Raw genomic sequence first — 27,881 nt, 5'->3', positions numbered from 1 at the left:
CTTTGTCATACTTCCTAACATGCAAGAGAGACACCTATGACCATTTACAAAGAGCAAGATAGTTGCTTCTGGGTTCCAAGCATTTTCCTTGTCTACTTTCTTTTAGATTTATTACTTTACTCTCAGGAGTATTTGTTTTCCTTTGCTGTATGGAGTTGCATTTAAAAAGCGTATTTTAGGTAGTTTGATGCTACAATATTATAAAATAATACCTTTATATTATTTAACAAAGATCTAAGCCTGAAGATTTCTCAAGGCTCTGCTTAGTGTTATCTGAAGCTGAAAAATAGAGCTGAAAAATAGAGGCTGACCATTAATATCTACTAGGCTTTGCAGGAGCTGTCTGGGGAAAAGTAATCAAACAGGAAAAAACATTGAAGGTAACCATGAAAAGATCCAATATGTTTGAATGGTATAGTCAGTTTCTAATTTCAGGGTAATTTCTTTCTCACATGTTAAAGTGTAAAGAAACATCTAATAAGATTTAACACTTCAAAGTCATTAAGTAACTAATTAACTAATGAATCCATATAACAGCTCTGTGAGGTTTGTGTTAAATATCTACCACTTCACAGATCTTGTGCCATTTAGAAATGCTTGTAGCTCTTTTCATCTCTGCTCTTTTGCAAGTCTTTAAAAAGAACTAATTATTATGTCTCCAGTGAAGGACATGTATCATGTTTCTCTCTGAAGTAGAGAAAATCCAGCACGTTAAGAAGTGAATTTCCAAAACCAATCAAACAACTGAGTGACTTTCCTAGAGAGATGATTACAAAGTTTCAAATAGCCTTTACTCTCTCTATTACATTTTGTTTGCCTTGAGAAGAAAAATTAACTTGTACCCCTGCACGTAGTAGATATCCTAATAGTATCTATTGATTTTTTTCCAACTCTTTGAATTAGTTGTTTTTGCATGGCATACCCATCTTTACTGACTTAATTTTGGAATTTAAAAATACTAATACTGTGATACTTTCCTCTAAACACCTAAATGTTCTCACACTAGAAATCAATTAAGTGCTAAGTTAGACCAACTATTTGATTTTTTGCAATAGTGATAGCATATTCTCATGGCACTGAAAATGGAGAGATGTGACATTTCTATGTTTTGAGTATTAAAATGAAATAGAAAGTGGTGGCGAGCTGGAGAGATTAGGATACATGGACTTTAGGGCAATGTTTTAAGGAAAATTTTGAAGACAATCGGTCCAGTTCTCTATGTAATATTATGAAATGAGAATGTTTAATTATTAGTAAAAGACAAGATCAAAATTTTTCTTTTGGTGTGAAGCAACCTTGTCACAGAATAATACTTAATACAAGTCTATGAAATAATATTAACAGTGGCCTCCAACTTTCTGGTAAACCATTTCTTGGTTTGAGTTAATGTTTATAAGTGAAGATCCACGGTCATTTAATTAGTATTGCTAGATTGCAGAATTGGCAGTTTAACATAATAACTTTCATTTTGCCACTGATACGAATTTACTGCATGTGAAAACATCTTGATAAAATGAGAGAAACCTAAATTTTATTAAGCATCTGAGGTGCCTGCAAGCACTTTACCTTTAATTCATCATCAAATTTGCTGTGGGGCATGAGTGTAACATTTTACAGATGAGGAAACTGATACCCTAGCAGGCCATTAGGCTCATGCAGACTGCACCTGGATTTAATGCCAAGTTCAATTGATTTTTGAACGTGTGATCCTGCACTTGGAAATAAAAATAGTCTTCATGAACAAATTTTAATACTATACTTTTAAAACTCTACAGGTCTTTTATATTAAACTGGTTAGGTTGCTTTAAAAACTTGGTACAAGAACCTCTTCTGTTATTTTTTAAAAATTTAATTTGCTGATCCCTTCTTTCAGCCACACTCGGCTCATGCTGCTTGAATTCTGGCTGGCACTGGCAGTGCGGTCAAGGCTGCAGCTGTTAGCATCCCCTCCTCCCATGCTCATCCTGAGTTCTGCAAATGAGCCCTGCAGCCTCCTACTGCATTCTGCAGTTTATTTGACAAATAGCTTTTGTGGCCTTTGCTTTTTCATATCACTCATAAATTTTGGCAACGGACAGGCTGTTTGTCAGATCCAAATTCCATACATTTGAAAGGAAAGCTTTGGAGGTTTTGCATTCAGAGTGGTCTCTACTCAGGATTTATTTATAAATTTTACTTAAAACTACTTTGAGAGGTGCATAGGATATTCTCCTGGTAGTTTTTAACTGCAAATGATTTCTATCTTTCTGTCATAAATCTTGATAATGCACCTTTTAAAATGTGCCTGAGAAATGTATTTGGTGTTTAAAGTGCTGAATTTTAGTGAGTCAAATTGTGTTTGGGCAGTATGTTTGCCTCTTCACGTTCTAGTAAAATGGAGACTTCGGTCGTTCAGCTGCAGGCTCTAAGAAAGCCTGTTGTAACTGTGCATTTTAATTAACTGAATCAGCTGAAGAAATGTTGTCTCTCTACTGTGGTGTAGCTGTCTGCCTTGTAAAGTACCTCCCTGGATAAACAGAGGACTTCTATTTCTTAAATTGCCTTTCGCCCCATGGACTTTAGGCATGTTGGGTTTTTTTCTTTTTTCCTTAAATTACAGGTGGGGAAGGTTTATGAATTCTAAAATGATGCTTCCGAAAACTCAGTTGCATTTTTCACAACCTGTCAAGCCACAATATAATTACTGCAGGATGTATAGGATATACGTTGTTTTCAGGGTATGCAGAAACATTTAGAAACCTAAATCTCCTTTGTCATATTACCAGAGATGGCACCTGCATTGAGTACAGTTGAAATACAAATGGAAGATCAGATAGTTTTTTTTTTTTTTTTTCTTTTAAGCTCATCAGTGGACTACTGTGAGCCGAGCCAACAAAATGGGAATAATTTAACCATTATTTGTAGAAAAACAGTGCTGGATCTTAAAACTGGGTTGAATATGAGCAAATAGTGATGGGTCAAGGAATTATGTACAAATCTGATCTCCGAAAATATAATTAGATCTGCTGTTGAAAGCTGCTGAATATACCTTGCCAGAAATTTCATGCTTCTGTTATTAGTTATAAGTCAGTCACTGGGTTCTTTTATTCAGCTGTCATGTAAAATTTCTAAGTCTAAAGTAAATTAGTGCAAATTTCAGAACAATGGTTTTTCCTCTATTTATACTATGCGTGAGCCTTCTACCTGTGCTAGGCCAAGTGCATTTCTGAACTGAAAATAAAAACATTAAAAACTCCAACCATTTCTTTAGCATCTTCCTTTTGAACAAGAATAGAAACTGAAAAGAAAATTTAAATAAATAAAAAAAAATTCAGTAGCCACTGGGTATATCTTAATTAAAAGGGATAAAAATTAGAGGTTATGGGGCTGGGGATTTAGCTCAGCAGCATAAGCACTTGGCTGGAAAGTGTAAGGTCATGAGTTCAATCCCTGGTACAAATAAATAAATAAATAATTAGAGTTTACAAAATAACACAATTGTAATAAAATCCTAGAATGAATAACTCAGAGGGGGACTGAAGAACGCAGTTCTTGGAAAGTTGTTAAAATTACAATTACATTAGCTTGGCATTTTAAACACAAAAGAATGTACTGCAAAAATCCTTATGACTAGTAAACTTTATGACTAAAGAAAGATTCACTTCAACATTCTTATCACATATTTAACAAAAATAACATTTCTCTGTTGAAAAAGTTTAGCATACTCTAGAACCCAAGTAATCCCTCTCATTAAATCCAATTATTTGAGTTGTCTAATGAATTTGCAGCATCTTACAAATCATAGTTAAATTGCTACTCAAATAGATAGTATATCATTTCTGCATCTGAAATTAAAGTACAATTCAAAAATTATATTTTTTCATTTGTAGACCCCAAAATGTTGAATACAAATATTTGTACTTTTCCATGAAATTATTAAACTGTCATTTTAATTATTTTTTCTGAGTTTTTTGCTTTGTTTTAAGTTTAGCAGTACAATTAGAGATACATAATAATCAAATTCATCACAGGAAATCTGTACCTGTGCATATTTCTTAGATTCTCGTTTTCTCCTATTCCCTGCCTCTGCTTCAATCCCCCTTTCTCTCTTATTTACAAAGATTTGTTTCCATTTTACCCTTTTTTTCCTTTCCCCTTCCATCCACCCTCTATTCCCCTTTCCCTTTAAACAGTTACTTCTTGCTTCACAGTATCTATTACACATTTTGGTTCTTACTTACACTTTCAGTTTCCAATACCAGAAAGACAATATGATATTTACACATATGTGTTAATTAATTTTACTTAAGATTATGGTCTCAAGGTCCATCGATCTAGCTCCAAATGTCTTAAGTTTATCTTTATTTATGGCTGAGTAGTATTCCATTGTATAAAAAAACCACATTTTTTTATCTATTTGTCAATTGATGGGTATTTGGGCTGTTTATAAGATTTATTGCAAACTAATACAAACTGTGCTGCTATAAACTCTGTGTGCAAATATTGCTGTGACATGATGATTTTAAGTTTTGGGGAAGGTAGCAAGATACAAGATTAGCTGGGACAAATGGAACCTTTAGTCCTAGTTTCTTATTTTTTTTTTTTGAGATTAAAAATGACTCATATTCTCCTTTTAGTCCAGTTCAAATCATATAGACTGATTATAAATAGAGTAAAATTGTAAGAAGTTTTAAGTGGAGATGGAGAGAGAAAAGAAATTCAATAAAAAGGAATCTAGAAATAAAGAGAATAGAAGAAATGTAAGGCTCAGGTGTGGGCAGGGCCTCAATTTCAAATTCCCAAGGATGACTTCTACATAATTGTTGTTTATGATGTAAATATTCCTAAAAAGATAAATATTACTATTGTCAACTTCTGAGTGTTTGAAGTTTGAAATTTGGAGATTTTTTTGAAATATGCATAATCTGAGAGCCAAAGCCCCTGAGATCCTTTGTGATAGGCAGGGATACCTCTTTTGTATGGCAGAAGTGGGGAGGCCTCAGAAAGTATCTGAAGCAGAATCTTTGCAGAAATTGGGATGAGATAAGTATGCATGTCAACTGCAGAACAAAGGAACTTTCCCAAGAGAACATGAGCAATGGGAGGTCACAAATATATGAATTTTACATAAAAAAGTTGACTAAAATTAAGGTATATTAATATTTAAATTAATTATTATTTCCTCATATCACATTTTTTTAGCTCTTTGTTATTTTAATGTGACCTTTTTGGTAAATATCATAAAAATGATCAGTAAGTTATTCACAACATGAAAACACTTTAAATACAACATGATTCTCTAAAGCTGTATTTTGTAAGAACAAGTTTTAAAATGAGCTAAGTGATAAATGAGAATATTGGATATAGTGAAAAAATATACATGAAATTAAAAATGTATGTCTTGACCATATAAATAAAAAACAAGGCTGATGAAATCATTTCCATAGAATTGAAATATTTACACTAGATGGTTTATAACAATAGATTTATCTTAATCATGAGAAAAATCGATTCAATAAACATCTACCATGAGTAAAAGACTATACCAATCAATATTGGAAGAAATAAGAAAAGAAGAATTGGTTTGATTCCTCAAACAGGGAACGTAGACACATTAATAACTCAGAAATATGGCAGCCTGGTACAGTACAAAATAGCCTAGAATGAGGGCAGGGCACAATTAAGAAGGCTTGTTGATTTAGCTCTGTTACTGAAAGCCTCAGACACTGGCAAGAGGACTTGGGAGGGATGAAAAGCATTTCTCACTGAGGAAACTGCTCAAGTGAATGCACAGAACTGGCTTATGTTAGAACAGAGGAGACAGTGTCAAAATACAGGTGAGGATGGAGTGGGCATGGTTGGCAGGTTTAGAATCCTGACTTGATAAGCCACCAACACTTTTCAGATTCCACGTGCCCAGATGCCTCTGAGCTTCTGACAGTTTAGATATTCTTACTTGAACCTGCTGGGATTCTATCATTCTTTCTGGGTAGTAGTAGAGGTTGAACCAGGACCTGTGAAGGCTGGGCCAGCACTCTACCACTGAGTCACACCCCAGCCACCAGCCATTCTAAATAAAAAGAAGAGGTGGGGCAGGACTGCTAAAGTATTTGGGAGATATAGAAATTGAAGCTAATGTTAGAAAAAGGAAAAGTTACTATTATGTGCTAAGCAGTAAACTAAGTGATTTTATCTAGGTTGTTTCATTTAATCATCATAGGATGTTTCTAAATCATGAAACTTAATAATACAGGAAATGTGCTTACAAGAAGTACATCAGGTATTCAACACATGCTTGTTGTTTATGTTATTAAAATTATATTGTTTTATACATTTTTTTTTTAAAGATGAAGAAGCCCAGACTTAAGGTCTTGTAGTTATTAAGTCACAGAACCAGATTTCAAAAAATTTCTTCCAGGATTCAGAATTAGTATATGAATTTCTCTTTTAATGGAGAAAAACTAAGGAGAAGGCTTGCGATATACTGAATAAATTTCTCGAACATGTATACTGGATTAAATGAAGCTATTATTTGCCCTGTCGTGTTTCTATTGAGCCTCAGCCTTATATTTGAGAAAAGTACAGAGGAATCTATGCAACATGATATCACAAAGCCATTAGTCCCCAAAAGTATTTTCCCCAACCCTGCTCTTGGTTCCCTGATTTTTGCCTACCCTTAGTATATTGACATTCTTACTTTAAGAAGTAGATTTTTATCTCTTTTTAAGTATAAGTGACCTGGGAAGGAACAAAAACATTGCCCTTGATCTGGAACTGACATCTGATAAGGCATAAGGCACTCAAAGAGCCCTAGGTACTATTGAATGAGGATATATCACTATAGATAATCCTTCTAATGAGAGAAAAATCAAGAAAATGGAATGCTAGGCTGGGGATTTAGTTCAGCAGCATAAGCACCTGCCTTCGACTCCTGGTACAAAAAAAAAAAAAAAAGAAAAGAAAAAGAAAGAAAGAAAATGGGGTGGGGGGCTCAGAAAATAGAAGATACATATCCCAAAAGAGACAAGGTTAAAGCCTACAAATGAACCCACTGTATCTGTCTGATTATGCCAACCATAAAACTGACAGACTGATGAAACTGAAAAACTCCTGTGTGAGTGTGTGTGAGTGAGTGTGTGTGTGTGTGTGTGTGTGTGTGTGTGCGCGCATGTGTATGCATGCAGTGGGAAAATGGAAGGAATTTGAAACTTAAATTCATGAATATGGTGACAAATTTCAAAGATAAATCAGCTGTGAGGAAAGTGAAATAGAGAGTATTCATTGTTGAGAATTTTGTTTTATTATTTATTTGTGTTTTGATGCCTGGACAGGAGTATGAGTGAAATTATTTTAAGATTAAGAAATGTATGATGTGACTTTTAGATCTTTTTTATTTTTATTTTTGGCAGTTCTAGGGATCAACCCAGGTGCCTCCTGCTTGCTAAGCAAGTGTTCTGCTACTGAGCTACATTCCAAGTCCTTTCTATTTTTTAAATTTTGAGCCAGTCTTGCTAAATTGCCTTGGGTGGCCTTGAACTGCTCATCCTTCTTCTTGAACCTTGTGGGTCAAGCTTTAGACTCTTTAAAATCTACCTTGATCTTTACTTTTTAATTTCTTCCTACTTTGATTTGTTTGCATTTTACTGTAAACTAATAAACACTCCACACATCTTTATGTATTAGACCATGTAAATGACCAAAGGAAAGCCCATAAAAATATATGTAGATTTTTATATGTTACCATTCAGTTCTCCATATAAAAATCCATATTACTAACCACATGCTGCCTTCTAATGCCTGAGAGGAGCTGCAATGGGTGCCACAGACTGACGCTGGACGGGCAGATTGGGAGGTATCTGGCTGAGAGATACAGTAAGAGTGATGAAATAGGGAGACTCTAAAAACTCCAGGAAACCTATGGTAACGGTACAAATGTGAAAACTCTCTAAGTTACAAGAATAGTTAGAATGGTGACAACTCTCTTGACCAAATTATAAAAGATTTTCACTGGAAATCATTTTCTAAGAGCAAATGAAGATGCATAATTTGAATTGAGATGCTGCAGGTGAATGGGGTATGAATATTACAGGATAGTTGTATAAAAGAGTGGAAAGGTATAGAAATATTGGGTGAAACAGAAAGATAGAGTCAATCTAGAGATCTGTTGTTTTTAAAATACAAACTTTCGATGCATATATTCCTAGTACATTGAATAATACCTCAGTTTCTATAACTACATAGAAACATATAAATGGTAATAAAATATAGTCACTTTGTAGGATATGAATATTTTTTCCAAGCATCATCTATTACATGACTAGCTTGATGGAAAACACAAAATATTTATGTAATATGACATCTGCCACATCACACTAATCTTTAAACATTGTATTTTAATTACAAATCAGTCATGTTTCCTGACCTTACATTTGATATAAGGCAATACTCAAACCAAATATTTATACTTCTCATTTTAAAATTTCATGCAAATTGACACACAATCCTTTTATAAATTGGTACTAATCTCAAAGAGAGTTGCCAGCATTCTAACTCTTCTTGTAATTTAGAGGGTTTTCACATTTGTAATGTTATCACAGATTTATTGGAGTTTTTAAAGCCTTTCTATTTCTTCAATGTCAGCATGATCTATGCTACAAGTTTCCTGTACAATTCTTGTGAGATTCTGGTGGACCAAAGGGATGGTGGTGGTAAGCATGTTCTTTCCTTCAGGAAGTGTAACAGACCAATATTAATGGCCATAAATATTGTTTATCTACATGTGGGATTACCCTTTGGAAGCCATGAAGTCCATTCAATAGTATAGCCTTTTTGTACAATACAGTCTTGCCATTGGAGGACAATTTTATTTTTACCCCCACTTAATTAATGTTTCCTCATCAAGAATAATGAATAAAGATTTATATTTAATTGAAGTCCTTTGCTATTTAATGGCAAAGTTATTTTTTTATACCCTGGATGTAATTCGTGTGAAGCTTTCACAAAAATATCCTTTGCTAAATGTAATGTGTGCCTTATCATTTAATATATTTTACATTTTAAACCCTTCAGGAGACAATGTTCTGTTTATTAGTTTGAGTATTTTTTGACTGCTGAAAAACAGTTGAGTACTTCCATACATACAGTCTTATACTTTGATTCTTTTTGAAGAGTTACTCAAAGGAAAACAGCTTTACTATTTGTCAGGCTGGCAATTTAACTATACTTCCTTTCTTCCCCTGAAAAATCAAAAGATACTGTACTTTAGATGTGTTTAGTAGGCTGTAGAGAGAAGAGAAATGGTCAGAAGAAAAATGGTTTGTTTTCTGTTCTAATATTTAATTTCAATAAATTTTCTATTAGAGATGCACTGTTACTTTGAGTGAAATGATCATGTTAAGTTTTGTTTGAAGTACTATAGATTGAACCCATGCATGCTACAGGAGCACTCTACACCAAACTATATCTCAGACTTAAATTTTATTTTTAGGCAAGGTTTTGCTAAATCCTCAGGTTGTCCTTGAATTTATATAATCCTCTTGCCTTCAGCTCCCAAGTAGCTGGAGTTACAGGCTCGTGCCACTATGCCTGGTTACATTTTCTTTTTAAACCCAGTGATTCTGAATGATTATAAGTCAATAATTATAATAACTCTGAATGACAATAAGTCAATAGTAAATATTTATACTTAGACATAAGCATTCATTAGGGTGGATGTGGGAGAGAGGCACAGAGCTGACTTCATGAGCTTGATACCCAAAGTGCGTACCAATTTCATAAAACATGCCACAAGTAGTTACATTTTTTGTTCATAATGACATCATTTCTTCAAATAAACTTTACTTCTGCAGTAGTATAAAAATCAATAAGGACTGAAAAACAATGATGCTGGAGAGGAAATGGACAAATAAACCTCTACCTGATGAAGCCCTTGCTCTCTGACCTCATTTGGAACCCAACTAGAATTTTGGAAATATATCATTTAAGTTTTTGTCTTCTCTGAATAGTGTCCCCATGAGTATTGTACACTGTAATTATTATTGATAAAATACAAGCTTCGACATGGGGTAGAGAAATCTGCATCTACATGGAAACCAAAGTTGAAAGTCTAAGTTTTAGATTCATATTGGTGTAAAATCATTTTGAACTTAGGTAACACAGAGCTTCGTGATTTCCTGTTGACACAGCTTAAACATAAATCATCAGCAAACACATCTGAATCTCATTAAGTGCTCTTTGGGAAGAATAGGGGCTTCCCATTCTAGAACTTACAAAGTACTTTTCAGATGAACACTCAGTAATGCATAGCTATCTAATATACAGGAAATGTGAAGGTTAGAAAAACTAAGAAATTCATGTTAGATATTTGAATAGGAAGTGTCAGAGAAAACTTGAATTTAGGTCTTAATTTTAAGACTCACATGCTGCCATATATGACCGTAACTGCTTTTTTAAAATGAAGCAGAATTACTACTATATTTTTCCCATGATATTTTTGTTTTAGTCTAGTCAACTACCCAATTATGAATGAATTTACAGGGTAGGAAAAATGTGGATCCAATTTTGTATGCTATTATAATTGGGGACCCCCCACTCTCACTTATTCTTTTTTATGTAGTAGTCAAAAGCCACATAATATATACTTCTTAATATCCACGTATTCTACTTCTCTCATGTGTCATTACTAGTTGTTTGTACTTATAATTTTCCCCAACTGCCTTCTATTTGAATGTAGAGGCCAAAGAGAATACAAGAATAGCAAAGCCCCACGGTCCTGCTGCAGATCTAGATTCTAATGAAACCTAGGGAAAAAAGGAATGAGAGAAACCACATAGTTTCTGAATATTTCATTTCTTGTGGCTCGCTCCTCACTTGTCATGTCTGGAGCCCATTTTGTCTTCAGCTTCATGGCCTGGCGCTGCTTCTCATACCCGTCTAATCCACACTTTAGATACACTGTTTGAGTTTTCATCTTGGTAAATGTCAAAGAAAGAGAAGATATTTTGCGCACCTAGAGCATCCTAAAAACCCTTGCCAAAGCCATGAATCTGACTCTGCGTTATCCTTTCCCAGAAGGAGAACATAATTTCATTATCCATGAATCATCACCTCTTAGACTGTAACATCATTGTCAAAGAGCCTAATAGAACCAGTGTTCAGCTGGCTGAAAAGCTGGGGGAAGGGGGGAAGCATGGGCAAAGCACAGGTCACTGGGACAGTCAGGGACCAGAGGGGAGGGCCCTTGACAGCCCTGATACACCTACTCACCGGTGAACAGCTGCTGCTATTTCAATATTAGTTGAGAAATTTGTTTTCCCTCACTTAAATTACATTAGAGTTCAACAGTCTGCCTATGGAAAATGTTAATGCATTTAATGAAAATACTGTACCATTTTTGACAATATGGATGAGCATAAACACTTTAAAATATTTCTTATATATTTTTACTGCATTATTAATTGCTTTTCATCTTTGGACACATTTCTAGCCCTTGGTATCAGTTTTATGGCTTGTCGTCAGGCATTACTAAAGAAAAGTCTCAGAGGAAACTTAACTTTTAAAGTCTGTGTAGTAAGTATATTTCCAATATAAATGAGCTGAGTAAAATTAAAATCTTATGTATAGATAAGAAATGAGATATGTTGTCAACCACATTTACAAAAAGATCCAGTATAAAAAGCTAAAACAAGGATGAATAGCTGTACTTAGTCTAAATAGCCACTAGAGGTCACTGCTTCTCCACAGAAATACATTGACTAGTAGCATCTTTAGATGATTCACCGAATCAAGTAAAAAATGGTTTAAATTTTTTGCAAACATGGAATGTCAACATCGTCGGAAAATAATAACTCATTTAAAACGAATATGTCTTGCATAAGTACTACTTAGAAGACTAGTATTGGGGCTGTGCTGCAATCCATGTTGAGGCTCGGAAAATGGGGGTGGAGGGAAGGCAGTTCAAGGAGACCAAACTCCATTTCCTCTCTGTTTTCAAAAAGCATTCAGAGTTCTGTATGAATCCTTTCTGCATTGATGCACGCTATTGTACAGTTCAACAGGTCAGGCTGTTTAGTTAACTCTTGTCACCTTTGAAGGAAGTTAGATGCTTCCTGTAAATTTGCGCTAGAAAAGTGAGTCATCTCATTTTCTTTAATATGCAGCGGGTTTTAGGTACTTATAAAAACAGCAGTACAGTAGATGGTGCAGAAAGTACCCGGAGTCGGAAGTGAGGGCAACAACTTCTGGTCAGGAGAACACGGGCATTGGCTCCTTAGGATTTACAGTGGGGAAGCGGTGGTTGTCTGAAGTACAGGGGTCACATATTTATTCTCAGAAAACAGCGAGAACTACAGAAAAGCTATATTTCCCAGGATGGAAGGGGTGTGGAAAAGAACTTTTGCTTATAATTTTACGTGTTGAATCAGTTTTACTTTGGAAGGGATACTATTGTTTTCTTGCCTTAAATTTTTAAGTAAACCTAGGAATTAAAAAATGACCAGTTTTCAAAATATTGGCCATGCATTTAATCTTATGTCACATTTTATACACCTGGTAGCTTTGATTTAGAAGCACTTTTTAATAAAGCAAACATTATATATATATATATATATATATATATATATATATACTAGTAGCACCACAGCACTGATAATTTTGCAAGAATTCAAAAGTATGTTTTCCTTGCCCAAATATATTTAGTAACCATTATGAGGCAGAAGGTCAAGTCAAAGAATAAAAATGGGTTTTTTCACTTCCACACTGCATTTAATACAATCGTCTTTAGTACAAATAAAGATGAGGCTGACCAAAGAAAATCTGTTTTGTAGATGGAATGTGTGTTTACTGACACTTTATGAAAATGTAAAATTACAACTTCAGTGAAAAACATCACAGTGAGCTCAGTCATCCAGTTTATAATACTATATAACAAAGTACTTGCATTTATAATCCTTTGGGAATATATGCATTAATAAGTGTCTGGTCAGCAAGTTTTTGTGAAAAAACATATCTGTGATGCTTTTCTGAACAAGCATCTAAGACTCAATCAAAATCGAAGTACCTAGAAAATTTCATGTAAATCTTTTTCTTTTATTGCTTATAGAAGTGTAATTTTAATATCTAGCTTCCTTGCAACTGTATTTCATGGTGATTTGCCTAGAATTTTCCCCTCAGCCTATGAAAAACCTCCAAACTATATAAAAATGCTAGTAAAAATAGCCATTCACTTTTTCTTTTTGCTGCAGCAATTCTGTTTTGAAAGAACAAGGACATGGTTAAAGATGAGAGGCTCGGCAAATCAAATTAAATGCAGTAGATTCAATGTGGCAATTCTTAACGTTGCCCCCATAATAAAACTGTTCATTTTGGAGGATAAAAGAGGATACAGACTAAAGACATTTTTTGAAAATCTCAATAGACCATAGTTCATACTATTTAAATACAGAGACTATGATATTTGTTCTGCAGTCAATAAACTTTCACCAATGACACAAAAACATGCATGCAGCTTGCAGATTGCCAACAGGGTCTGTACAGAATTGTACTGATGGATGAGTTTACAATAGAGATGAACACAGGGACACAGTAATGTCAACAATAGCAAAGCAAAAGAGAACTATCATAGCATCATTCCTCTTCACCCAAGGATATGTGTTATAAATTTATTAAGGTGCTGTCATCTTTTTCAGTGAGGCTATTGGAAACCGCGTCTCGGAATGTTCTCTTTGCATGTCTGAATGGAGTGCCAGTCACTCGGGTACTGGTGTGTACTGGGCACATCATGGAACACTACAGGAGTGCCTTACAAATCCTAAACAGAACCACACAGAGCTAATGATTCCAGTAACTACATTGGGGTCTTTGCAAAAAAAAAAAAAAAAAAAAAAAAAAAGAAAACCTGGAAAGAAATTCTGGTAAGGTCCCAGCCACATGCATGTAGTAAGTCTTCTTTTCATTTAAAAATCTTATCTCTGAAACCTCCCCAATATGGGGAGCTGTGGAGATATCCTCGTATTTGCTTATTATTTGGCTAATTAATTAATTAATACATTTAGGAAATATACAGACTATAATAAATTGACAGTGAACCCTGGAGTGTGATTTCACAGGGGTGGGTTTCAGAGATAAGTCTTCCAGCCTAAAACTTTGTGCACTGACCACTTCCTCACATTTTGCAGTTGTCCATTTGCAGTTTTTTTTTAACCCTTCCACGATTTTCCCCTGTGCTAGCCTTAATATGATTCAGACACCTCTGGAAACTGCCCACAGGGCTGCTTTGGTCCAGCACCATCTTTTGATAGTTTCTTGCAGTCTTCTTTTTAAGTGATGCATTGTTTTAACCCACTCTGTCTCTATAATGTTCCTACCATCAAGTCATGTCCTAGCATCAGAGTTCTAGTACCTGGGATGATTTTATCCTTTTCTTTGATTTACAAATTAACTAGTAGGTTTGGTCCTATTGGAAGGAGAAGAACAATCAATGTGGGGGGTCACTTATGGAAGAAGTTTTATCTTAAAACAAATGTGATGTTAATAGACTCGATAAAGGGTCTTATACAATAGGCATTATGTTAAACCAGAGTTCACACTTCACGTTGAATGTGGCATTTAAATTTCAATGGGTTGATTATGTAAGGGAGGAAAATGACCAGTATTATGAATGCACTCAAACGGACAGGAAAGGACCTTGCCAGCACAGTGAGACTGAGAGGGAGAGGGGAGGAGAGGGGGCACCGTGTTCCCTTTATAGTCACCAGAGTTCAATAAAGCACCACTTATTTCCCAGCTTTTAAGAGCGCTTTTTATCACAACAGTTCATACCTCACACTCCCTGGAGCCTGATTTGTTATAGGTGCAGGGTCCGGTCCCGTTCAGCAGCATCTCGCTGGTCTCTGTGTTGGTGGGTTTATAATCTACATAAAATTCCTGGGTGCTGGGAGTCATTTGCTTTAGCGACTGCCTTTTCTTTTTCCTGTGCCTTCGCATGAGGGAGCGCTGCTGCAGCTGTTTCATGCTTGCTGGGTACCGCTTCCATGACACATAGATAACAAGCAGGATGACAAGCACGGACAGGAACAGGGCCACGCTCCCCGCGATGATTTTATGGAAAGAGATGTGCTCCGTGTCCACGTCAGTCTCTGGGCCAGGCTCTGTAGCTCCCACGGTGGGGGGCACAGGGGGCTTGCTCTCATGCTTGGGCCTGGGGAGCTTGGGTTTAAATGTTGGTTTGGGGAGAGCCCTGGCCAGATCAAATCTCTCCGTGGTACTTTTGCCACAGATGCTGTAGTTCTTCACTGCATCAATCACATTGACTCCTTGCAGCTCTTTAGGACTGGCACAGATAATTGTATTCTCCCTCAGACCTTTAAAACTTTTCAGCCAGTTTACCAGGGAACAAATATTTCTGCTGCATTCCCATATATTCCCGGCAAGACTGATGTCATTGAGGGATATCCAAGAATCCAAAATCTCTTGACCAATAAATGTGAGCTTGTTGGAATCCAGGTTGAGGCGCTGCAGATTCGGGACGCATTGAAAAACACTGGGTCCACTAAAAGCTTCAATCTCATTGCCTGACAGATCAAGCCTTTGTAATGAGCTCCAGGTCCAGGACATAGTCTGTCCTATGACACTAATTTTATTCCATTGCAAGTAAAGGTTCTGAAGGCTCACCAACCTTGGAAAAAGGGCCAGGTTGAGCTTAGAAAATTGATTGTGCTCCAGGTGAAGTTCTTTGAGTCTGATCATGCCAGCAAAGACATTCCTGGCTAAACTTCGGATCCTGTTATATCCTAGGTCCAAAAGTTCCAGGTTGCGGCAGTCTTGGAATATTCGCACAGGGATGGTTCTCAGAGAGTTGGACCTTAAATGTAAACTGAGCAGCTTTCTCAAGCCCCGAAATTGTTCAGATCCCAAAGAATGCAACTGATTATAGGACAGATCCAAGTTCCGTAAATTGGTCACAGGTCTGAAGGTATTGTTAAGAAAATAAGAGATTCTGTTGGAACTCAGAATCAATTCTTTGAGTCTGCGTATTCCATTAAAAGCATTCTCGTCAATATTGCTGATATGGTTATGGTCAAGGTATAGCCAGGTGAGCTGGTTGAGCCCTTTAAATTGATTATACTTAAGTTTTTGAAGACTATTATAGCGAAGGGATAAACCTAAGCAACCAGCAGATATACTTGAGGGTATCTCTTGTAATTTCTGGGATTCACAATAGACCATTTTGCCTTCACACCTACAGCCCTTAGGGCATCCTCGTTCAGCAGAAGAAAGCATTGTCAGGAAGACAGTGGGGGCTATAACCAGTGCTACAGCTGATCCGCTCAGTAGCCTAATTACATTGAAACCTGGAAATAAAAACAACTTAGAAAAGTTATCCCCCCAAAAAGAATGCGTTTTTTATCAAGCAAAAATAAGCATATATTTTCATTTTTAGAAATTTAAATACACATAACAACACTTAACATCAAATATGATCTCTTTGAAATTTAAGCAGGTTGTCTTTTCTTTTTTTTTTTTAATAGTTAAACAAGGAAACCTGTTTACTAAGCAATTGAATTTATAGTCTTAGGCAGAGCAAGGTAATCTCTAAAACAATTAAGGTAGAATTATTACATAGACTAAAAGATTTTTTTTTTAAGAAGAAAAGAAGAAAAATGACAAAACATACCCATCCTTTGTATTGTTCAAAGGTCGTCTTTAGGTCTTTTGCTTTGGCTTAGGGGCCACTTGCATGACAGCCCCTGTCAGCTGCACTGTAGTGAGTCAGGGCTCGCTGACACCCAGGAAGAAAAATTGGACCCCTTGGGAGATGGACCGATTTTGGAACATTATTCTTTACCAGCCACGCAGAACACTCCAAGAACAAATAAATCCCAACACCGCAATCACAGCAAAACATCAGAATCTTCCTAGGTAATAGGATCTTCATGGATATTACGGTTTTGCATCTTTACAGTTTTTTTTTTTTTTCTTTTTTCTGACGAAGGGGGTTAAAAAAAAAACCTGGTCTCTATAATTTCTTCTTATCAGAATGCATGATGTATTCCTTCAGGCAACATGGGGCTACCTGAGCTGCCACATCTGTATTCCATAGCCCATCAGTTCCCGCGGTGAGCACCCAGTTCAGCCACAGAGCTGCGTTGGAGCCCAGAAGGCAGCAGAGCCACTCACCGCGCACACGCTCAGCTCACTTCTGCAGACTGTCATTCTGAAAACTGCCGGGACTGTTGCTTTGGTTTCAGTGAATGCAGTCTTATGTAAAGCTGCCCCCAGTGGTGAAGAACATTATGGGCATGTGCAGAAATGTCTCTCTTTTATCTTGCAAATGAGCAGGCTCTCTGCTGGAAAATGAATGATTCTTTTGGGTGACTCAAAAGGAACTGAATGGTCACCGTAATCAATAAGTAGCAACATTTTCTGTGAGTTTCAGGTCTTGTTTTACAATCTGGCAACGTCTATATTGTCTGCGTCCACTTAATTGCTAAACATGTGCTGCCCGGGGTTTTTCTAAAGCTTGACATTAAGTTCATACGCTGAATGTCAATTTTTCTTAACCTCGATGTAAACTTTCAACTGAAATTTATAAAATGAACCATCGGGCTTTTTGCAGAGTCGTGCTGACTGCATGCTCCTTTGCCCTCTTGGAGTCACGGTAATTATATAATGCAAGGTGTCTCAGAACGCTGAAACACGACTGCCTTTGGACTGATAACATGTGAACTAGTACGTCCAATAGCCTTTTTGGTCTTCTCACAGGATATATAATTGGTTTAGTAGTTTATTGTTTGGGTTGCTTTTTGTTTTATTAGAAGGGAAATAAACCATTTTTAGTGCTTGTATAAGAGTCAAGAGATCATTCAGTTCATAGTTTATTGATGCAACTGCTATTTATTACACTGTAATATTTATTGAGTACTTTCTAAGTGCTTTGAGTGGCCTATTTTGTTTTATTTTTAGGCAATGTTATGATGGAGGTCCTATTGTAATTTCTTTTTGAAAGTTGAAAAAGGAATTTGAAGAAGTCATTTGTTTAATGCCGTATTGCAAGATAGTAGCAGATACAGGATTCAAAGAGGGCTTTATTTTTGACCTATTAACCAGATAATCCTGGTCAACAACACTGCTATCTTTATTTTAAAAAATGAATCAAGCGAAAATTAGAGTAAGGGACTGAGGTTGTAATCAACTATTTCTTGTTTCCTAGAAAGAACAGTACAAATGTCTTTGGTGTAAGGCTCCTAAAGAAATACAAAAGCTAAGGAGAAACAGGTTGGTCTTTTGATTAAAAACACAGATTTTGGTGCTAAGATGCTAATTTTGGCTATAATTTACCAGCAATGTAACCTTAAACAAGTTGTTTATCCTCTCTATGATCAACTTTCTCATCTGCAAAATGGGCAGAGACATGTTTGGAGAATTAAGTCATTATAATATCTATGCTTAAAATATTGTGTAGAATATAAGACTGTGTTAGCTATTTGAAAAATATCAATCTTATGACATTTCCTTCTATTGCATGTTGTTTACTCTTGAATATTAACTACACTGACAGTTATTTACTCTCAAAACCTATTTTGGTTAATATTGTTTACACTGTACATAATGGATTTCTGAGTTACATTCACTAAGTCTTGTCTTTTTGAGAAAATTTCTTAAGGTATATCTCCATCATCTTACAATTATCTTTAAAATGAATCATTTTATTCTATAGAGCATAAGAAATAATTAACATTTATACCTTTTCTACTGTAAAACAGCACATGGTAATATCTATCTGATAGAGATAGGCATTGGGACAAATAAATGCCATTGTTTAAAAAATCTACTTTTTTATATTAGATGACTTGGTTGAATGTCAATTTAGAAGCACTTTCATATTCTCTAAGAATGAGAAGCTTGGTAGATGTTAGTTGTGATAATCCAACAGGGTTCTACAGATACAGGCCAATGAAAATCACCAAATACTCATGTACTATACTACCAATAGGACAACAATTCCTCCCAAATTAACAGTGCCATAAATGCACCAAAAGCACATTGGAGAACTTGTTAACAACATAGATTTCCCAATCAATTTGGTGTTTTATCAAGATTTTGATGAACAAGAAAATCTAAGAAACTTCTTACATGCTGGGTGTGGTGGTACACTCCTATAATTGCAGCACTGCGGAGGCAGGAGAAACATCAAATTTTGAGGCCAGCCTGGGCTGCTGTATGGTGAATTTGAGGCCATCCTGAACTACTTGAGACCCTATTTAAAAATCAAGACAAGTCAATACAGAACATTGCAAAAAACTCATTGCAAAGGAATGATTGAAAATTTCTCCCAGTAGGAAGAGAGGGTACACACAGTTATGATGAGATAAAAATGCAATGAAATCAAATTCTTGTTTTCTACTTTTTGTAACACCTATAATAGTACTTGACACATTAATATATTTATTAAGTAAATATACTTTTATAGGTTGTCACGAATGTAAGAGATATAATACAAACTGATTATGTAGTGTTAACTTTTTCTACATGTGATTGATCCCTGTAGATTTCCTCCACCAGTGAGATTCAAAACAATTTTGGAAAATATTCTTAAAGGATGTGCACATAAAGCAAGAAACTAGAAAGTATTAAAACGTACAGTACTAGCAAATGATCTTCATTATTTATGGAGACAGCATCACTTGTCTTAGAAGGTCAATCATACATTTCATGAGAACAGTGAATACACTTTTAAAGGTTCTCTTTGGCATAGTACAGAAGTTAACACTGAGCTTTTATCATTAACATCCCAAGTGGTACTTCACAACTTGGATCTATCGAAAACGACTGCAGGAAATCATATTTATAACTTCTGTCTCATATTTTAATTGCTCAAAAGGCTCTGGTTTCTCTCTACATGCTTCCTGTTCCTCCCTGGGAAGTAGCTGTTGGGATATGTGTCACATCTAACAGCTTCAGAATGACACAGTAGGGTGACTGGAGGACCCAGAGACTTGGTACTGATAGTCAGCTGTGCCTTTCTCCTCATGACATAAGTATAAAGGTCGCTTGAAGAATATAATTTCCTTACTGTATTAGTCATTTTCTTGTCACTGGGACAAAATACTCTACATCCACAGCTTAAAGGAGAGGTTTATTTTAGCTCATGGCTTCAGTCCATGATTGGCTGACCCAAGGCAGAAACAGAATGGTGGAGGGCCTGGTGGAGGGAAGCGGCTTGAACCATAGCACCCAGGAAGCAGACAGAAAAGGGAGGAGCATGAGAACCAGTGTGCCACCTCCAACCAGGCCCTGCCTCTTACCTGAGCTCTTAGCTACTGAGTTCATAGTCCACGGCTGAGTAGAGCACCCCGTGATCTAGTCACCTTCTATATATGTGAGAAGTGGAGGAACATTTTGGAACTTTACCATAAATTGACTTTGCCATTCTTGGGATGAATCTCGGGTTGTTTACAGTAAATAATTTTACTTTATTACACATCTTGCCCTTAGTTTTCACATGTATCTTGGATCCTGATCTTGTCTTTCTCCCTAGGTTCTGACTTCACACTTACCCTTTGACTCTTATAACTGACAACACCTCTTAATATTACTGATAGAGCTCTCTCTCTCTCTCTCTCTCTCTCTCTCTCTCTCTCTCTCTCTGTCTCTCTCTGTAGTAATCAGTAGCTATTCTTAAATTTGGTTGACCTCTAATACTATGTGGTCTCTATCTTGGTGCAGGTTTTTAAAACTGGCATCAATATCATGTCTGTTGGAAGTAGCTGATAAGATTCTCCCTGAAGCTACCATTTCTAAATCCAAAAGTAGAATAACATGATTCTAAGTCATAGTACACACTGATGGCTGAAGAAATTATCCTAACGCCCTGAGGTAGTCACTCAAAAGAAAAAAAAAAGAAAAAATGTTCTAAGAGATTTTAATAATTTCTGGTATATTTTTTGAAGTTTATTCTCTTGCTTGTTGATTATAGCAAGCTGATTATTTCTGACTTGCTTTCACTAAAAGCAAAATGATACATTATATATTTAGCAACTCCTTTTGCACTTAACACCACATACAGAACTAACCATAAACTACTTGACAAGTTAATTTCCCCAAAGAATCTAGGATCTTAATGATTTATACAATATTAAAGCATAGTGTCATCTATCGGAAAACTTGTTTTATTGCACTTATAGTACTTCAAAAACTAAACATATTTTATTTAAATTGGATAAATAAATCAAATCTTAGTATAAAATGCCAAATTTCAGTCCACCCTGAAACCAAATTGCCAAATATAAAGTTAGACAAGTGGGTTGAGGGGCTTCAGTGCCACAATTGGTTAGTGTGCCAGACTTACACAGAAAGGCGATTCAAATGGGATGTACAGGTATCTTCAGAATGTCTGGCATCAGAGATTTCATTAATAAATATGTAGGTCCAAATTCCCATTATGTAGTACACACAAATACTCAGAGTAGATCTAGCTACAGAAAAACAACATGAAAAGGTCTGCATTCTTATGAGACTTACATTCTAAAGGACTAAGTCAGACAATTTGAAAACAAACACAGGGTCTAGGGATATTGCTCAGTGACACAGTGCCTGCCTGGCCAACCTGAGTTCAATTCTGGGTACCAAAAATCAAACAATCAAACAAACACCCCAACATAATATATACATACATAAATAAGTACACATGGTTTATTAGCAGGCCGTATGAGCCACAGATAATAGTAAAGTATAAAGAATTTAGGAAGTGCAAGAAATGAGGGAGATGCAGTTTTGCATGGGAAGGTTAGGGCCATTAAGAAAGTGGCCTTGGGCAAACCCTTGAAGCTCATTAGACTTACATTTATACAGCTGGTTAGACTTACCTATATACAGAAGGGGAGTAGCCAGTGCAAAGACTCTTAAGACAGAAACACATCATGTGTTCAGGTGCCATCAAGAGGGCAATGAGCCTAGACCTGTAAGAGCAAATAGTTGAATACTTGGAGATGGAGGAAAACTAGCTCATAATGGGTTATGGAGGGCCTTTTTGTGTCATCGCAAGAATATTGGTTTTTATTCTGGAGGAAATGGAGAGGCAACGAGATTTTTGTATAGAATTAAAATATAATGAGTTGTTCATTGAAAGAGTCATTGCTACTTGTTGATATTTTTAAACCCTACTAAATTAATATATTGCAATTCGATCCCCAAAGTTATAGTATTTGGAGTTAGAATCTTTGTGAGGTAATTAGGAAATAAGGCTGGACCGCTCAAGATGAGATTTGTGGGCTTTTAGTATAAGAAGAGACATAAGAGCTTGTCTCGTGGCCACATGAGGGTACAGGAGACAGCAACTGACTGTAAGTTAGAAATCAGGCCTTCACAAAAAGAGCAGTCTATTGGCTCCTTGACTTTGAAGTTTCTAGCCTCTAGTACTGTGAGAAATAAATATTTGTTGTTAAACCACTCAACATATGGTATTTTCGTTACAACATCCCAAATCCTCTAAGACAGTCACTCTTGGTTCTGCTGAAATTGATTCAAAGGGGGAAAGGGTATTTCCAGGAAAAAGACTGTTGTATCAATCCAGGGAAGAGCTGATTGTACATAGTGGTGTGGTAAGGAAAATGATGAGAATTGATTAGTTTCTTGATGTATTTTAGATAAAATAAGATTTTTCTAATGAATTAGCAACAGAGAGAAATTAAATGGTACTTGTCATTCTATAGAATAACAACTCAACAGATGGTGACATCTTTGGCTATTTTCATGGCTCAAGTTTTGGAAGGAAGATCAAAAGTTCAAATTAAGTCTGCATTGGCTCTCATTTTTATTGAATTTTATGTGTCTTTAATTTTTTTAAGTATCTTTTTTGATATTATGCCTCAAAGCACTATGATATAGTCTAAAGTAAAATGATTAATCAAATCAGGTGTCATATAGTAGCAACCTAGGTTACTATTGTGATGGCTTGGATAGGGTTAACATGTTTATATACAGTATAGAGGGCAGTAGAGCCAAAAAGCTTGATTGAAAATGAAACTGGAATATTACATAATTACTGTAGATGGGAAAATTTGGAGTAAGCATTCTAGAGAATACATTTGGTCAAAATGTCTTTCCAGAACAAATTTAAAGAGTGGCATATATATTTCAGCTGATTTTTGGAATTTGAAATTGATTTCATCCAAGTTTTTGAAGTCTCAGTGTGGTCAACTGCCAAATGGAAGTCATGAAACTTGATCTGTTGATCTTTAGGAATATTTCCCATAATTTATATATAAGTGTACTGTAAATAATAAAGTAGCATAAAATATTTTTAGAATTAGAGCACCTATGAAAAGATTAATGTCCCTTCAAGTCTGCCTGGGTTTTGTTATCTGACCAAGTACAAGTCAAAATTTACTAATATTATTAACATTATTAATAATTAATTAATATTAATATTATTAATAGTTAATAATTTAATTATTATTAAACTTTCTCTTTCTAGTAAGATTTTCTATTCTATTTCCAGTAAAATTTAGTTTTAATTAAATTAATTAATTCTTTTCTTTTTGAGACAGGGTCTTGCTATTTAGTTCAGGCTGGGCTTGAGCTCACATGTAGCCCAGGGTGGTCTCTAACTTGCAATGATCCTCCTGCCTTGGCTTCTTGAGTGCTAGGATTACAGGTGTGTGCCACCACACCCAATTTTAAAATTTTAATATGATGACTATTTATTAAATAGCATGCATTACTGACATTCTCTGTTCTAACTTGTGGCTTTTACCAACACATGGATTTTTTGTGGATATAATAAACAATGTTTGTGACCATATGATAAAATGGGGTTGTCAGAATGGCACATAGAATTCCCTATTTCTGGTTGGTTATAATACTCATATGTATTTCTATGTTTATATTTCGGTCTTTATGAGAACTTTAACACTTCTCTGAAATATTCTTGTTTTCCATCTGCTTGCTTCAAGGGCTCCATTAAAAACCTTGTCTGGTCACATACGGTTATAAATGAGCATCTCTGACTTAGATAAATGCATGAAGAGTATCCCAGGTCATAACATTAAAATGGTCTCTCAGTATTTTTCTGGAGAGAGGCAATAGCAAATGAATGAGTCCTTAGAAGGTTAACCAAAACATCTCCTTCATCTGAAGATACATTTATACAGCAGCATCAATACACATTCTGAGCTTTATTGCATTCCTCATTGTTATTTCCTGCAGAGGTAGCCCTAAGCTAAATTTGAGAGCAGGGAAATCTAACAAACTTCAAAAGTACAACCTTACTGACAGACTTCTGAATATGAAAAGACTTCATGACTTAATGGAAATATTTGCTTTTTTACAGTAGAAATTTAAAGACACAGAAACATAGAATAGTATAACAGCTATCAATATTTTTCTAGTTTTCTTTCATTTAACTTTGACCACTTTCCACACCCATGTATACATTGTTTGTTCTTTCTAGAGTATTTAAAAAAAAAAATCTCAGCACCAGTATGTTTCTAAATGATAAGAACGTTTAAAGTAGACCATCTAATGTTATTTTACATAATAAAATTCATGGGCCTTAAAAGTGTCTTTGAATTAAGACCTCAACAAAGCCCATATATTACATTTGATGTTTGTATCTCTCTTACTTTTTAGTGCCATTGATTTGTGAAAGGAACAAGGTCATTTGGATTATAGCTTGTTTTATGCTCTGCATTTAATTGTTTCTTCATTGTATTATTTAACTTGCAAAGAGTCAATTTTAATAGCATATATGTTGAGCAAAAGTCCATTAGATTAGGCAGGATTTCCTGTCCAAAGTGTTTTGAAGTGAGTTTTTACTCTTGCTAATTGTTTAAGACTTTAAGAACTTTTGAATAATTCCAGGTAGAGCTGGAAGGGAAATATGCATTTATGTTTATACTAATAGGGAATTCATTAATGGATCAAATATAAAGTTCAGGAATAAGAATTAATAATAATGTGTCATGAATCAATGTTGGCTTAATATTCATATTACCAGAATTTCTGTTCTTTACTTCCTATCACACTTGTCTTTTTTGATTATAGTCAGCAAAATAATTATTTGATATTGTTTCCTGCTTCAAAAATTGTGTTAATTCGCCCACTGAAATTGGGATGTTCTTTTAACAGTTTCTCAACAAATTCCTGTCAAGAGAACAGCAGTCAAAATTCATTTGTAGTTGTTTATATTGAGAAAAATCAGTTTTCTAGGTTTTCACTTAGAACAAATTCCATGAAGGAACATTTGGCACACATGTCACACTGTAAAATATATATATATATATATCTCACATTTCTCACAGTAGAACAAAAGCATTTTAAACTAAAAGCTTTTAAACCAAATTTCTACCTTAATATTTGATCTTTTACTTTGCATAGACGGCTGTGGTTTAAATGTGAACTCAATGTTTTTAAAAACTGATATATCACAAATATTTTATTATATTCATCTTACTACATTCTAATGTAAGAAAATAAAAGCTTTTACTGGGGCTGAGGATTTAGTTCAGGGGAATAGCACCTTAGGGCAATAGCACAAGTTCAATTTCAGGTACTCAAAGTTCTATGAAAACTTGTACTGTACGTTTAAATCAGTATGAGCCTTACTTTGAGCTGCCTGTGTTAGTATAGCTTAATATTTGACTTCGTGGCAAATACGTCTGCATTAAGAATTACATTCCCATACCATCAGGTGGAAAAATAATAGAAATCCTGATTTTTTAATAATAAAGAGGTCGATTTTACATAGGTTGTTCCTATTTTTGTTTCTGAAATAAGATTTTTTAAACATTTTAAGCTGCTTACTTAAAAAAATATTAAATATCTGGAAGACAAGAAACTTTCCATTGGTTTATGATGTGGTTAACAAGGATAGGAATCTAAGGGTCATTATATTATTTTAAAATGTAACATTGTATTTTGAAATTCATTTAAAGTGATTTGGGCAATCCTTTATATTGCTAATAGCTAAGAACTGTGGCCACTTAGGGGCTGGGGATTTAGCTCAACAGGCATAACGCCTGCCTTGCAAGCAGGCAGTTGTGAGTTCAATCCCTGGTACTGATAAAAATGAAAAAGACCAAAAAGAAAAAAAAAAAAAAAAAAAAAGAAAAAAAAAACTGTGGCCACTTCCTGATTGAAAATTGCCCTTAAAATTGTGGGCATCTTTTTTTCTTTTTCATTCTGGAATTCCTTAATATATAATATCTGACTGGTTTTATTCTCTATTTCAGGTTTTGGTCTTTATTTGGGATACTCTGCTTCGTGGTTTAATTTTCCCATTTTGTAATTCAGAATGTTAACCTAGCTAAAAACATTTCCAATACAATAAAATACTAATAATAATTATTAAAAGAAAAAAAAAGAGATTATGGGGGAATGCTTGAGAGCCTTTTGTGGCTAACAGCAGAGCCCCCATGTGGCAAAACTGTGATTCAAGCAAAAATTGACTTAGTTTCTGGAAGCAAATGCCAGGAGTCCTCATAAAACTTCTTATTCTGGTACTAGGTTGAAAACTCATTTTTTTTAAAAAAATATTTGTTCAGTGAATGTGTATTAAGATTTTACACTTTTCTTGGTGTTAGGGCTGTGCTAATAAGACAAATGCCTAGCATCAAAAAACTTGCTTTGCTATTGTGAGACACTAAAAATAAACAACATGATTACACACTGAGATGTTCACTAATGATAGATACTATGGAGAAAAATAACAAGGATAGGGTAGTTACAGTTTGATAGAATGGTAAAAAAATCCCTTTCTGAGGACTTGCCAATGAAGTTCAAGCAGATACTAACTCATATGACTCTTTTCTCTTAGAGGCAATCTTTCTTTAGGATTTTCATTGATCACAAATAAAAAGAGAGAAAGAAAGAAACAAATGATTTTTTCTGTACACTGCACACTTCATGCCTGACACTGTAAGTGTGAGCTATCTTCCCACATCAGTCAATTCTCCATCTCTCTGGACATTTCACTGGGTGTCTTACAGGGCCATCCAGTATGAACTTAACTATCTAGAATTAATGTCAGTGCACAGTGTTAGATTTAGTCTCAAAAAATTGAATCCTCTCTCAGATACCAGTTGAAATATGCTTCCCCCGAGTTACCAAAATTTCTAACTTTACTAACTTATTGTACTGCCTTTCTCAGAGTACTTGAATCTAATAGGTAAGTCAGCAATCAAAAATACTAGGGAATCACAAACAACTAAATTTTATGCATATAATTTAAAAATAAAAGGCTTGTGTTGAAAACATTTATTCTCACCCCTTTTTCACTTATTCTTCTCTGAGGAAGTACTTTATTTGGCTAGCACCTACTTACAATATTTCTAAATTTTATTGATATTTCAGTGTCTTACCATTACATTCAAAGGTTTAGTATACTATATACTTTCCCTGGTTCCTATGTACAGTATTGAGTATTGACACCATGTAGCTTATGAGGCCTGTATAAACAGTGATATTGCTGGATCAAGTGATATACTACATTATTACATTTTAATTCTCATTAAACTTTTACATTTTCCCTATTTTCTCTTGTTCTCTTTTTCTTTTACATTTGCATGGTTTTGTCTGTGCATGGTGCTAGTAATTTTAACATTTTAGAAGATTTATCAAATGTCTGAATTTTCTAAACTCTCAAGATAATCCCCTTCAGTACTTTTTTGTCTGCTCCTGTATGCAACCTTAACTATTCACTTAGTACTTCTCTTTACTATTATGCAATATGGGTTTCCTATTTTCTGGGGCTCATACCTTTTTGTATGTAATTGATGACTCAATTAGAACCACTTCTGCTAATAAGAGTCCTAAGAAAGTATATATCTAAAATAAAAATTCATAGCTGAATTTTTTCAGTTCACCATTACTGTCTTAATTACTTTTTCTCACTGTTGAGACAAAAT

General features: G+C 35.0%; 2 protein-coding genes across 9 annotated transcripts in view; one reads left to right on the top strand and one right to left on the bottom strand.

Moving 5' to 3' along the window:
• The window catches only part of Lrrtm3 (leucine rich repeat transmembrane neuronal 3), a 158,469-nt gene extending 141,227 nt beyond the window's left edge, over positions 1-17,242 (bottom strand). The window contains exons 1-2 of the mRNA XM_013156832.3: positions 16,652-17,242; positions 14,797-16,328 (exon numbers count right to left, since the gene is read on the bottom strand). Coding sequence (XP_013012286.2) covers positions 14,797-16,328; positions 16,652-16,655 — 1,536 coding nt within the window. The 5' untranslated portion in view covers positions 16,656-17,242. The remainder of the gene's footprint in view (positions 1-14,796; positions 16,329-16,651) is intronic.
• The window catches only part of Ctnna3 (catenin alpha 3), a 1,637,747-nt gene that overhangs the window by 701,441 nt on the left and 908,425 nt on the right, over positions 1-27,881 (top strand). The window lies entirely within an intron of this gene.

This window comes from Cavia porcellus, unplaced genomic scaffold (genome assembly GCF_034190915.1).
Source record: "Cavia porcellus strain 051 isolate PalLab524CR breed Dunkin Hartley unplaced genomic scaffold, mCavPor4.1 scaffold_28, whole genome shotgun sequence".
In the NCBI taxonomy this organism is placed as follows: domain Eukaryota; kingdom Metazoa; phylum Chordata; class Mammalia; order Rodentia; family Caviidae; genus Cavia; species Cavia porcellus.
The sequence above is the reverse complement of the archived record's forward strand: the minus strand, read 5'-3'. Positions and strand labels throughout refer to the sequence as shown.